Source organism: Gopherus evgoodei, unplaced genomic scaffold, assembly GCF_007399415.2.
Source record: "Gopherus evgoodei ecotype Sinaloan lineage unplaced genomic scaffold, rGopEvg1_v1.p scaffold_47_arrow_ctg1, whole genome shotgun sequence".
NCBI lineage: Eukaryota > Metazoa > Chordata > Testudines > Testudinidae > Gopherus > Gopherus evgoodei.
In genome coordinates, this window is record NW_022060068.1 from 1,501,036 (window position 1) to 1,513,132 (window position 12,097).

General features: G+C 64.7%; 1 protein-coding gene across 3 annotated transcripts in view; it reads right to left on the reverse strand.

The window, feature by feature from the left end:
- Window positions 1–574: 574 nt before the first annotated feature.
- The window catches only part of LOC115642927 (protein HEG-like), a 42,772-nt gene continuing 31,249 nt past the window's right edge, over window positions 575–12,097 (reverse strand). Inside the window, exons 3-13 of one of the 3 annotated variants that reach the window (XM_030546614.1) lie at window positions 9,757–9,870; window positions 8,967–9,092; window positions 8,322–8,428; window positions 7,326–7,384; window positions 6,765–6,919; window positions 5,543–5,671; window positions 4,300–4,342; window positions 3,889–3,926; window positions 3,561–3,639; window positions 1,387–1,540; window positions 575–1,010 (exon numbers count right to left, since the gene is read on the reverse strand). In XM_030546614.1, coding sequence (XP_030402474.1) covers window positions 864–1,010; window positions 1,387–1,540; window positions 3,561–3,639; window positions 3,889–3,926; window positions 4,300–4,342; window positions 5,543–5,671; window positions 6,765–6,919; window positions 7,326–7,384; window positions 8,322–8,428; window positions 8,967–9,092; window positions 9,757–9,870 — 1,151 coding nt within the window. In that variant the 3' untranslated portion in view covers window positions 575–863. The remainder of the gene's footprint in view (window positions 1,011–1,386; window positions 1,541–3,560; window positions 3,640–3,888; window positions 3,927–4,299; window positions 4,343–5,542; window positions 5,672–6,764; window positions 6,920–7,325; window positions 7,385–8,321; window positions 8,429–8,966; window positions 9,093–9,756; window positions 9,871–12,097) is intronic. The other 2 variants (XM_030546615.1, XM_030546616.1) reach the window with 2 other exon arrangements.

Below are 12,097 nucleotides of genomic sequence, written 5' to 3' on the forward strand. Positions count from 1 at the left end.
GCTAATGGAGCACAGGCCCACATGGCTGCCCTGCCTCCAGAGAGGCCTGGAGGATTCAGCCCCAGGGAACAAGGAGCCCTGCCCCCAAGCTCAGAGATGGCCACCTAGGGACACGGCAGCCCCAGGCCTAGCCAGCCCCAGAGCTGGGCACCAGTAATCAGTGGCCTCTGCTCAGTCCCAGCTGCCAGTCCCAGGAGGTGCCTGGCCAGGGAACACCCCAGCTCTCAGCGATCCCACCGCTGCCAGCACAAGCTCCAGGCAGCCACAGCCCTGCCCCAAGCCTGTGTTACGGGGCCAGGCCAGCACCCCCCCCTGCACTCAGTACAGGTGCCCCCACCAGGGCACAGCTCCCCCAGCACAGCCTCCACTCCTTTTATTTAGAAATTAAAACAAAATTCAGGACCCACCCCATGCCCCAGCAGAGTGGAGTGGCCCAGCCCACAGTCCCATCTCCAGCAGCCCCCCTGCAGGGTGCCCCTGGCTTGGAGGGGGGGCCCAGCCCACAACCCCATCCCTCCCCCACCAGCATGCCCCATGCTGAGGGGCTCAGCCCATGGCCCTGTCCCCACCAGCCCCCCTCAGAGTTCCCCACACTGGGGGGGCCCAGCCCACGGCCCCATCCCCTCAAGCTCCAGCCCTCATGGCCAAGGGGCTGGGATGCCTTGTGGGGCAGCTGCTACAGGGCCTACCCTGACTACAGGCTGTGACACCCCCACAATACATCACACCATGCCAGCCAATCAGCACACCTATGTGGCAGCCCCTCCCAGCTCAGGGCAGGGCTGAGGATCTGAGTTCGAATGGCACCGTCTCCTCCCAAGCTGGACACGGGGCTAGGTATGGGGCAGTGCCCCGCCTGCCCCTCAGCAGTTCCGGCGGCCCCACTCCTCATCACTGACAAACACCAGGTTGCTCTGGCCACCCCCTGGCCGGGGAGCTGAGCTGGGCGAGCTCTGGGAGCCCCGGAACGTCTTCATGCGGGGCCCGGCGGCCAGCACCCGCCCAGCACCCTGTAGGCATGACAGAAGGAGGCGTCAGGCCCTGCCCTGAGTGGGCCCCTGCCCCATTGCCCCAGACACTGGGTATCATATGCCCTGGCCTCTGCCCCCATCCTGCCCCCCAGCATGAGGGGAAGCTGGTCCTGGCCCTGCCCCTCCGAGAGCAGCTGCCCCAGGGCCAAGCTGCCAGCCAGGGCCCACTGCCATGCCAGGGGAGAGATGGCCCGCAGGTGCCATCTGAGGGGGACACAGCAAAGAGACAGCCAGGGCTCTAGGGCAGGGAAGCTTCCCCCCACGCCTGCCCCAGGGGCTTGGTGCTGACTCACCCGGGGCTCCTCAGTGCCAGAGCTGTGCCAGGCCCCCCAGGGCTCCCCCAACCTGCACTCACCAGGCTCAGCCTGTCCCCGCGGCCAAGCTCCAGGATCTCCACCTCCTCCAGGGGCCGTGGAGGGCGCACCCGGGGCAGGCTCAGCTGCTGGGGCTGGAAGGGCAGCACGACCGGCTCTCCCAGGCTGGGGCCCTGTGCCAGTGCCTTGGCTCTCCTGAGAAGAGAGGGGAGTTACCAGGCCAGCTGCCCCCTCGTGAGCCCCAGGAACCTCATCCCCCTCCCAGGCCCAGGGTCGCCCAGAAGGGGGGCAAGTGGGGCGATTTGCCCCAGGCCCCGCAGGGGCCCCACAAGCTCTGGCCCAGGGGCGGTCCGGGTCTTCGGCAGCATTTCGGCTGCAGGGGGGCCCTTCAGTGCTGCCCAAGACATGGAGCGACCAAAGGGCCCCCCGCCGCCGAAGACCCGGATCGCCGCCGGTGGGTATAAGGGCCCCAGCTCCCCTGAATCCTCTGGGCGGCCCTGCCCAGGCCAGAGACCCCAGCCAGCTCCAGGTGCCCTCCCAGCACAGAGCAGGGCACTGCAGGGTTTGCACTGCCCCTTCCTCAGCCTCACTGCCATCTATGGGCCCCCCCCCCCATTGCACCCAACCACCCCAGGGTCATGGGGAGAGGGTGGGCCCAGCCCTGAGGCACTGGGGCTGGCACCCACAGGGAGGACAAGTTGTGCGGGGGGGTAGGGGGGCTTCCGGCCTAGCAGCCCTAGGGCGAGGTGAGGAGGGCAGGAGAATCTGCCCCAGCCCATGGCCCCGGGCCGACGGCTGTGTCATCACAATCCCTGCGCCCCCAGAGCAACGGCACCAGTCACTCCAAAGTGCCAGGTAGTGGCTGGCTGGGTCCCAGGGCCCTGCACCCCACAGGAACACTGCCCCCCCCCACATGCCCTGTCCCCCATTGCCCTGCTCCCTCATGCACTGCCCCCCCATAACCCCTAAGGACAGCCCCCAAGTCCCCCCTTATCTCCCCCATCACCCTGCACCCCCATGACTCCCACACCCCCATGCTCAGAGCAAGGTGGCAGGGGGGAGGGGCCTCACCTCCAGCCTCACCTCCAAACAGGAGTGGGGCTGGTGCCCTCTAGTGGTTGCTCCACACCAGAGCCAGCAGCTCTGCCAGCGCCCCCTCACTCCCAACCCACAGCCCATATCCCAGTCCCAGGCTCTCCCCATAGCTCTGCCAGCGCCCCTCACTCCCAACCCACAGCCCATATCCCAGCCCCAGGCTCTCCCCATAGCTCTGCCCGCCCCTCACTCCCAACCCACAGCCCATATCCCAGTCCCAGGCTCTCCCCATAGCTCTGCCAGCGCCCCTCACTCCCAACCCACAGCCCATATCCCAGCCCCAAGGTCTCCCCACAGCTCTGCCAGCGCTCCCCCCTCCCAACCCACAACCCATATCCCAACCCCAGGCTCTCCCCATAGCTCTGCCCGCCCCTCACTCCCGACCCGCAGCCCATATCCCAGCCCCAGGCTCTCCCCACTCCCAACCCACAGCCCATATCCCAGCCCCAGGCTCTCCCCATAGCTCTGCCAGAACCCCTCACTCCCAACCCACAGCCCATATCCCAGCCCCAGGCTCTCCCCATATCCCAGCCCCAGGCTCTCCCCACTCCCGACCCGCAGCCCATATCCCAGCCCCAGGCTCTCCCCACTCCTGACCCACAGCCCATATCCCAGTCCCAGGCTCTCCCCATAGCTCTGCCAGCGCCCCTCACTCCCGACCCGCAGCCCATATCCCAGCCCCAAGGTCTCCCCACAGCTCTGCCAGCGCTCCCCCCTCCCAACCCACAACCCATATCCCAGCCCCAGGCTCGCCCCATAGCTCTGCCAGCGCCCCTCACTCCCAACCCGCAGCCCATATCCCAGCCCCAGGCTCTCCCCATAGCTCTGCCAGAACCCCTCACTCCCAACCCACAGCCCATATCCCAGCCCCAGGCTCTCCCCATATCCCAGCCCCAGGCTCTCCCCACTCCCGACCCGCAGCCCATATCCCAGCCCCAGGCTCTCCCCACTCCTGACCCACAGCCCATATCCCAGGCTCTCCCCATAGCTCTGCCAGCACCCCTCACTCCCGACCCGCAGCCCATATCCCAGCCCCAGGCTCTCCCTGCAGCCTCGGATCCCCTCACCCTGGGTGGGGAGGGAGGGACACCAGGGAGCGTTTGCATGGCAGCCGTCTTACCCCAGGAGCAGCAGCGCCGTCAGCAGCAGCAGGACGACGCCCCCAGCGCAGGACACCCCAACCAGCGCCAGCAGGAAGGCTGCGGGGAGAGATCCATCAGCAGGGCCGGTGCCCACCATGGGGCTGCTCCCCAGCACCACACGCTGTCCCTGGCCCAGCACAGCCCCCATCCCCCTGCTGTCCCAGGGCCTTGCCAGCTGGGATCAGTGCCACATCCTCCCCCGCAGCCCCCAGCTGCTGCTCTGGGGCTCTGCTGGCAGGGGGACTGGCCAGGCTGAGCAGCCCCAGCCCCAGCTCCACACGGGCCCTGCCCCACACAGACACTCACGCTCCTCACACTGGAAGCCACCAAAGCCAAACGGGCACCTGCAGAGACCGAGACTGGGGTTCAGTGTGTGTCCCAGCAGCAAACCCTGCTCAGCCTCACCTGCCCCCACCCCCCCAAGCCTCATAGACCAGGCTGCCTGCCAGGAGGCCTCCCAAACCCAAGGGTAACAGGGGGTGTCTGCAAAGCCTGTGTGGCTCCAGCCACTAGGCCGCCTGCCCCTGCCACGCAAGCAGCCGCTGGCGGAGCCATGGGGGATCTGAAGCCCCAGGTTGGCACCAGGTCCCCGATGAGGGGACCAGCCAGAAGCCAGTGCCCCCAGCTGCACGGCACCAGCCAATGCACAGTGGCTGCTCCCAGGGCATGGGCGCTTCCCTGGTTGCGAGCAGCCTCCCGTGGGATGCCAGAGCTCACCTGGCACAGATGCCATCCCGCAGCCAGAAACCGCTGCCACAGGCTGCAGGGGGAGAGAGACACAGTGAGATGCCCACAGGCTGGGCAAGGCCCTGGCTGCTTTCCAGACACAGCTGGGGACAGCCTGGCATTGGGACCAAGACCACAGTGATAGGGCAGCACCCCTGCCCATGCCCCATCATAGAATATGAGGGTTGGAAGGGACCTCAGGAGGTATCTCGTCAAACCTCCTGCTCAAAGCAGGACCAAACCCAACTAAATCATCCCAGCGAGGGCTTTGTCAAGCCTGACCTTAAAAACCTCTAAGAAAGGAGATTCCACCACCTCCCTAGGGAACCCATTCCAGTGCTTCACCACCCTCCTAGTGAAATAGTGTTTCCTAATATCCAACCTAAACCTTCCCCACTGCAACTTGAGACCATTGCTCCTTGTTCTGTCACCTGCCACCACTGAGAACAGTCTAGATCCATCCTCTCTGGAACCCCCTTTCAGGTAGTTGAAAGCAGCTATCAAATCCCCCCTCACTCTTCTCTTCTGCAGTCCAAACAATCCCAGTTCCCTCAGCCTCTCCTCATAAGTCATGTGCCCCAGCCTCCTAATCATTTTTGTTGCCCTCCGCTGGACTCTTTCCAATTTCTCCACATCGTTCTTGTAGCAGGGGGCCCAAAACTGGACACAGTTCTCCAGATGAGGCCTCACCAATGTCAAATAGAGGGGAATGGTCACATCCCTCGATCTGCTGGCAATGCCCCTACTTATACAGTCCAAAATGCCGTTAGCATTCTTGGCAACAAGGGCACAATGTTGACTCATATCCAGCTTCTCGTCCACTGTAACCCCCAGGTCCTTTTCTGCAGAACTGCTTGTCATCCCCCCAGCCTGGCACGGGGACTGAGACGGCAGTGTCAGTGCAGCACCCCCTGCCCGTACCCCATCCCGGCACTAGGGACCCTGGTTGGGTGTGTGGCTGCCCGGGTCAATGGGGCTCCATTCTGGGGGCAGCCTGGCTCATGCTGCACCTCCCGCAGCAGGTCAGCCCGGAGCCACTGAGCCCGGGCAGGGAAGCTGCGATCGTGGGAGAGTTTCCCCGGTGCCGAGCTCTGAAAGCCTCTCCCTGCCCAAGCCCTGGTACTCCGGCCCTTGGCAGGCGGTTGGGCCCCTGGGGGAGGCGGGAGAAGCGCCACTTTCCCACCCTGCTGAAAGCCTTCCTCTCCCCCCAGCCTCATGGAGCCCCCTGCCCAACCTGCGCAGGCATGGCCGTTGGCAGGGACGGGGTGGTATCCCGGCCGGCAGGGGCACTGGGCCAGCCCATCCTGGAACACGCAGGCTGTGGAGACGGGGTCACAGGGCTGCAGTTCACAGAGACTCAGGCCTGGGGGCGGGTGGGAGAGAACACAGCCTGGTCAGAGTCCCCCCCAGAGGCCTCCCAACCCTGTCACATCCACCCCCAGAGCCACCTCCCTCCCATGCCTAGCCTGAGACATGCCCAACTTGGCCTGAGCCCCTCCAGAGACACCCTGCCCAGCTCCATGCCAGCCACCCCCACCCCAGTCTGCCATAGAGTGGGGAATTTTCTTGAGACTTTGTATGAGAGCTGGGTGTGCCTCAGTTTCCCCATGTGCTGCATGTGTGAGGAGGGGTTGCTGTTGCATGGGTCCAGGAGATGGGGGCCCCAGCAACTGGTGACAGGGAGGCCCCCCCAGCTCAGGAGCAGCTGGTTGTGGCCAGCGGGGGACAAAGGGCTGAGGAGCCGAGGGGGACAAAGGACAGAAGGGAGAGGGGGCCCTGGGGCAAGAGACAAAGGGCGGAGGAGGGGCTGGTGAGGGAGGGGAGAGAGGCTTGGCTGGAAGGAGGGGGCTGGACTGGGACAGGGAGCAGCCTGAGCCCATGGGAACGGGGCCAAACCCAGCTGCCCAGGGCTGAGACTGGCCAGGCCGAGGTCCTGAGAACTGCCTGGGCTGGGTTCAGACTCTCAGTAAACCCCCTGGGTTACACTGGCTGAGAGTCACTGCAGGCTAGAGATCGGGGGGCATCGCTCCCTCAGGGGGGCAGGGAGATCGGGGGTCCCTGGCAGAGCCAGGCTGCTGGAGGCTCAGGGAGGTGCGGTCCCAGGAGGCGGTGGAGCATGAGGGCCTGACCGCCAGGAGAGCAGCCCCCCGAGAAGGGCTGTCGCCCTGAGGGAGGTTCCTCCCCAAGGCTGTATGGAGCCGAGAGATGGGGCCTGGAAGTCCATGACAGAGCAACCCCTCCCTCTCTGTCCAGTCAGAGCCCCCCAACCGGCCTGAACCCCACTAGGGCCATGGGGGGGCACAGCTGGGTGCCTCTTGCCCCAGGATGCAGGGAGAGGAGGGAGCGGAGTATGGATATGGGGCCATGCTCCCTGGGCACGTCTCTTTTGGGGGCAGGGGTCTGTCCCCCCTTCTTGCCCGGGGCCCCACCCAGGAGAGGCCCCCCCCCCCGCTCACTCTGGTAGGAGACGGTGTCCCGCAGGAAGCTGCAGGCTGGGTCACTGGCCTGGCACCGCTCCCAGAACCCCGCGATGGCCCCGTCCACCTGCCGGGCCGTGACGGACGAGAGCGCCGAGAAGCTGTGCAGGACAGTCACTGCCTGGCTGTGCGGCCTGGGGGGGCCCACATCTCCAGTCAGCGCCCCGGGCCAGGCAGCACCCTGGCTGAGCAGGGCCCCCCGGGTCAAGTGCATGCAAAGCCAGCGCCTCGTTCCCACCGCCCCCCGACTGCCCTTCCCAGGTTACCTGTAACCCCCCCATGGCCAGCGCCTCGGTCCCACTGCCCCCTGACAGCCCTTCCCAGGTTACCTGTACCCCCCCCATGGCCAGCGCCTCATTCCCACCGCCCCCTGACAGCCCTTCCCAGGTTACCTGTAACCCCCCCATGGCCAGCGCCTCGGTCCCACCGCCCCCTGACAGCCCTTCCCAGGTTACCCAGCAAGCTCCAGTCCCCTTCCACCAGCTCCCTTCCGCCCCCCCCCCATGGCAGCCAGCGCCCCCGGGCCAGCCCCACACTTACTGCAGGTCCAGGACAGAGGAGGACAGATAAGCGTCCAATTGCCCCAGGATAGGCTGGAACTGGGGGCAGACACAGAGGGCTGGGTGAGGGGCTGGTGTGCGGGGGCCCCCCCAGCCCTGCCCAGCCAGCTGAGGAGAGAAACCAGAGCCTGGGGCTGCAAAGAGCATGGCCCCCCCCAGGCAGAGAGGGGGCTTCTGGGCCAGCCCTGCCCTGGAACCCCACCATGCACATGCCTGGCAGAGGTGCCCAGGTGGGGGGTGGGGAGCCCTCAGGGGAGGGTTGCCAACTCTCTACTTGCACAAAACCCAACACTCTTGCCCTTCCCCGAGGCCCTGCCCCCTCCCTCTGTTGCTGCCACGCCCCCCCCCCCAGTCCCTGGCTCAGAGATGGGGGTGTGGGAGGGGGCGAGGGGTAGGGAATTCAGGGTGTGGGAGGGGGTGAGGGCTCCGGGGTGGGGCTAGGGAGAGGGGGTGAAGGCTCCAGGCTGGGGGGGGTTCAGGGTGTGGGAAGGAGTGAGGGCTCCAGGGTGGGGTGTTCAGGGAGGAGGTGAGGACTCTGAAGTTGGGGTGCAGTGGTATGAGGGCTCCAGGGTGGGGCTGGGGATGAGTTTGGGGTGCAGGAGGGGGTGAGGGCTCCGGGGTGAGGCCAGGGATGAGTTTGGGGTGCAGGAGGGGGTGAGGGCTCCAGGGTGGGGCAGAGGATGAGTTCCAAGTGCAGGAGGGGGTGAGGGCTCCGGGGTGGGGCCAGGGATGAGTTCCAAGTGCAGGAGGGGGTAAGGGTTCTGAGGTTGGGGTGCAGGGGGTGTGTGAGGGCTCTAGAGTTGGGCAGGGGGTTGTGATGCAGTTTGGTCAGGCTGAGGGGAGGGGGTACTAGCTGTTCCCCAAGGAGTTACCCTTCCCACCCCAGCCCACCCCCCCAGGGCATCAGCAGGGCCTCACTCCCAGCACCCACTGCCCACCATCGGGTGTGTCAGTCAGACTCCCCCCCCCCCCTTACCAGGCTCTCCAGCTGGGTGACGACCCTGCGCAGGTCGGCAGGTGGCAGCGGGCTTGGGGGTGCTGGGCCGGTGGCCCGCAGGGAGAGGCGCCCTGGGAACGTCCTGGCTTCAAACATGCAGGAGGCAGGGGGGAGACGGGACAAGTGGTCTCAGAGCCAGCAGGGCCAGAGGCTGCCCACAGGGGACCCCCAGCCAGACTCCCTCCCTGCCCTGAACAGAGCCCCTCCCTTCCCCCCCACACTATATGCTCCCCCCTTCAGCCCAGCCACCCCCCACTGCCCCAGCCCAGCCCACAGGGCTCTGGTCAGGCAGCTGCTCCCTTGTTCCAGAGCCCCCCTCTGCCAGTAGGTGCACCATGGGGGTCAGAGCAGGACATGGGGGAGTCACAGGCAGAACGAAGAGCAGGGCCCCAGCGGGAGCATCCTGGCTATGGGGTGAGAAGGACACAGGGAGCCAGCGCCAGCCCTGGGCCCCTTCCCCACACTGGGCATCACCAGGGCCAGGCAGATCTGGGGGCAAAGTAAAGGGAGACAGAGCCCATAGGGGCACCCACTCGGTGTAACACGGCAGGTAGCCCCATGCAGCAATGGCAGGGGGCAGAGGCATGGGACCCTCCCCCCAGGCCCAGGGGAGCACCCCCTTACCTGGCACACAGCCCATGGTCCGGCTGAGATAGAAGCCCAGGACGCAGCGGCAGGAGAAGTGCCCAGCCCAGGACACGCAGGTGCTCCAAGGGGGGCAGGGCTGCCCACTGCCACAGCTGGGCTCATCTGGGGGAACAGCCCCCCACCCCAAGAGTGAACAAACCTGAGCTGACACTCAGACCCGGGAGGAGCCTGGACAGCAGGTACCCAGGGCAGGTGGAACAACACAGCACTGGCATAGTAGGGGCTGCGGGTCAGGAGTGAGGGGCACCGGCAGGGAGGGCAGGGGGCTGCGGCGCAAGGTTGGGGGCACCGGCAGGGCGGGACTGGGCTGGACGGGCAGGGGGCTGCGGCGCCGGGTTGAGGGGCACCGGCAGGGCGGGCAGGGGGCTGCACGGGCAGGGGGATGCGGCACAGGGTTGAGGGGCACCGACAGGGCAGGGCAGGGGGCTGCGGCGCCGGGTTGAGGGGCACCGGCAGGGCAGGGCAGGGGGCTGCGGCGCCGGGTTGAGGGGCACCGGCAGGGCAGGGCAGGGCTGGACGGGCAGGGGGCTGCGGCGCAGGGTTGAGGGGCACCGGCAGGGCAGTGTTGGACGGGCAGGGGGCTGTGGCGCAGGGTTGAGGGGCACCGGGTTGGGAGGCACCGGCAGGGCAGGGCAGGGCAGGGCTGGACTGGACGGGCAGGGGGCTGCGGCGGCGGGTTGAGGGGCACCGGCAGGGCAGGGCTGGGCTGGAAGAGTGATCGAGGGGCCAGGGCCAAACCGGGCCCTGCAGTGGAGTTGGGCCATACCTGGTGCTGTGGCCCCCACGGTGGGGGTGCCAGTCCCTGCGGGCGTCTCAGTGCTCTTAGCCCAGGTCTGAGGTGTGGGGCTAGATGCTGCTGACCAGGGGGGTGCGCTGGATCCTGGAATACAAGGAGGTTGGGCAGCCAAAGGGTCACCCCCATTGGCGCGATTGGGGGGGGGGCCTCAGCTGGCCAGGTGCAGGAGTCCCTGGGCATGTCCCTGGCAGTGCTGGCCCCTGGTGCCTCATCTTCCCGGCGTGCAGCTGGGCTTCTACCGCTGTGTGGCTAAGAGAGGAGCCCCCGGCTCAGCCTGGTACAGAGCATCAGGGCAGTGCCCACCTCCACCTGGCACCACTCCAGCAAGGTCACCACCCAGCAGCGCTGGAGCCAGTTGGGGGAGGGGCAGAGCCCCCCTTTGCTACAGACAGCACCTCTGCTGGGGCTGCCCTGGGCTGAGCTGCAGACACCTCCCAGGCCGGGCCAGGCCAGGGGACATCTGCATTTCCCCCTTTGTTTGCTCCTAGGCGGGGCAGGGGAGAGCCCAGAGCAGTGGCTGGGAGCGTGGGCCAGGGACAGCCGGGAACTCACCTGCCCCCCCAGCCTGCCCGGCACAGGGAGCCTGGAGCTGCAGCAGGAGCCCGAGGAGGAGAAATGGGCAGCCCCTCCCCATCCTGCCAGGCCTGGGCCCCAGCTGCTCTCAGCCTCCACAGAGCAGAGAGGGGAGCCAGGCCCCCCCTGCGCTGGGTTAAGAGAGATCCAGGGGCTTGTTAATGATTCCTGGGTGGGGGCAGCTGTCAAGGGTCCAGGCAGCCACTGAGGGAGCCCCTGTGCGGCTGGCTCTGAGTGCCCAGCTGGTGCTCATCAACCCAGGCAGGGCCTGGCCCAGGCAGCTCTGCCCCCCCAGGCTACCCCCACTCAGCAGCTCTGGCCAAGGGAGGACAAAGTGCAAAGCACAGCGGGGAGCTGGGAGCTGGGCCCGCACCCGCACCAGGGGCTGCCCGGAGCTGAGCAGCAACAGAACAGCTGGTCCCGTGCAGGCCAGGCTGCCGACAGAGGCTCACCCAGCGCTGAGATCTGCCCCCTGGGGTGGGGTGGGGAGCTGGTTACACAGAGCTCCCCCCCAGGGCTGAGATCTGCCCCTGGGGTGGGGGGCTGGTTACACAGGGCTCCACCCCAACGCTGAGATCTGCCCCCTGGGGTGGGGGATGGGGCTGGTTACACAGGGCTCTGTGACGTTATAAGTATAATATAATATCTCACTGAAAGGTGACGGGGCCAGAAAGAGTTAATTAACTCATCTCACCGACTGACCTGACCCGTGGGTGAACCTTAAGGACTGGTTAGCAAGATATGTAAGTGAACAGAGCTTTGAAATGCAAGTCTGCAGTGTTAGAGGTAGAGGGGGAGGTGTTTGCTCAGGGCTTGTAATATAAGCAAACAAGTCTGGTCTATTGCTATAGTTTTAATTCAAAGATCAAAAAAGGAATATTAGCATTTAAGATGATACTTGAGTGAAATAGTATGAGTGTCTATGTGTCTCTTTGAAGGTTGTGGTAACCTGTATCTGAACTGTTTAATGGATAAATTACTCTGTGCTAACTGCCAGGATGTTTGGGAGAAGGAGTTAAGCCTCTTGTTTTCTCAGGCCGAAAGGCTGCTGGAAATGTATAAGAACCTGGGACACGATCCTTCTTCATCTCAGATCTGCTTTGGGTTTCAAGAGGGGGAAATCTTAAGCCACAAGGATTGAGATCCCCAGTCACTGACTGGAGCCACCCTGAATATGGAAATTGGACTATAACCTATGAACTATTTCTAAAAGGACTTTTGGCAGCTACAAGCTCATGTCTGCTGTGCATCTGAACCTCAAGAATTGAATTCAAGTCTGTCTGTATATTGATCTTTTAACCAACTCTCTCTCTTTTATTTTTAAATAAATTTTAGCTTTGTTAATAAGAATTGGCTGTAGCGTGTATTTTGGGTAAGATCTAAGTTATAATTGGACCTGGGTCTGTGGCTGATCCTTTGGGATTGGAAGAACCTTTTCTTTTATATGATGAGATAAGATTTTCAGGAATCATCATCATATCTGACAGGTGTGTCTGGACGGAGGGCGGAGGCTGGGCACTTTAAGGGAACTGCCTGGTTTAAACTTCTAAGTGACCAGTGAGGTGCTACAGAAGCTGTTTTGTGCTGGTTGGTAAATCTAAGTATTGGAATAACCACCAGCATTTGGGGTTTGTCTGCCCTGTTTTGTTTGCAGTTCACTCTGATTGAGTGACCTCAGCTGGCTCTCCCGGGCAGCACCGTCACAGGGTGGGAAAGGTCTGTCCGCTCTTGGGGCAGG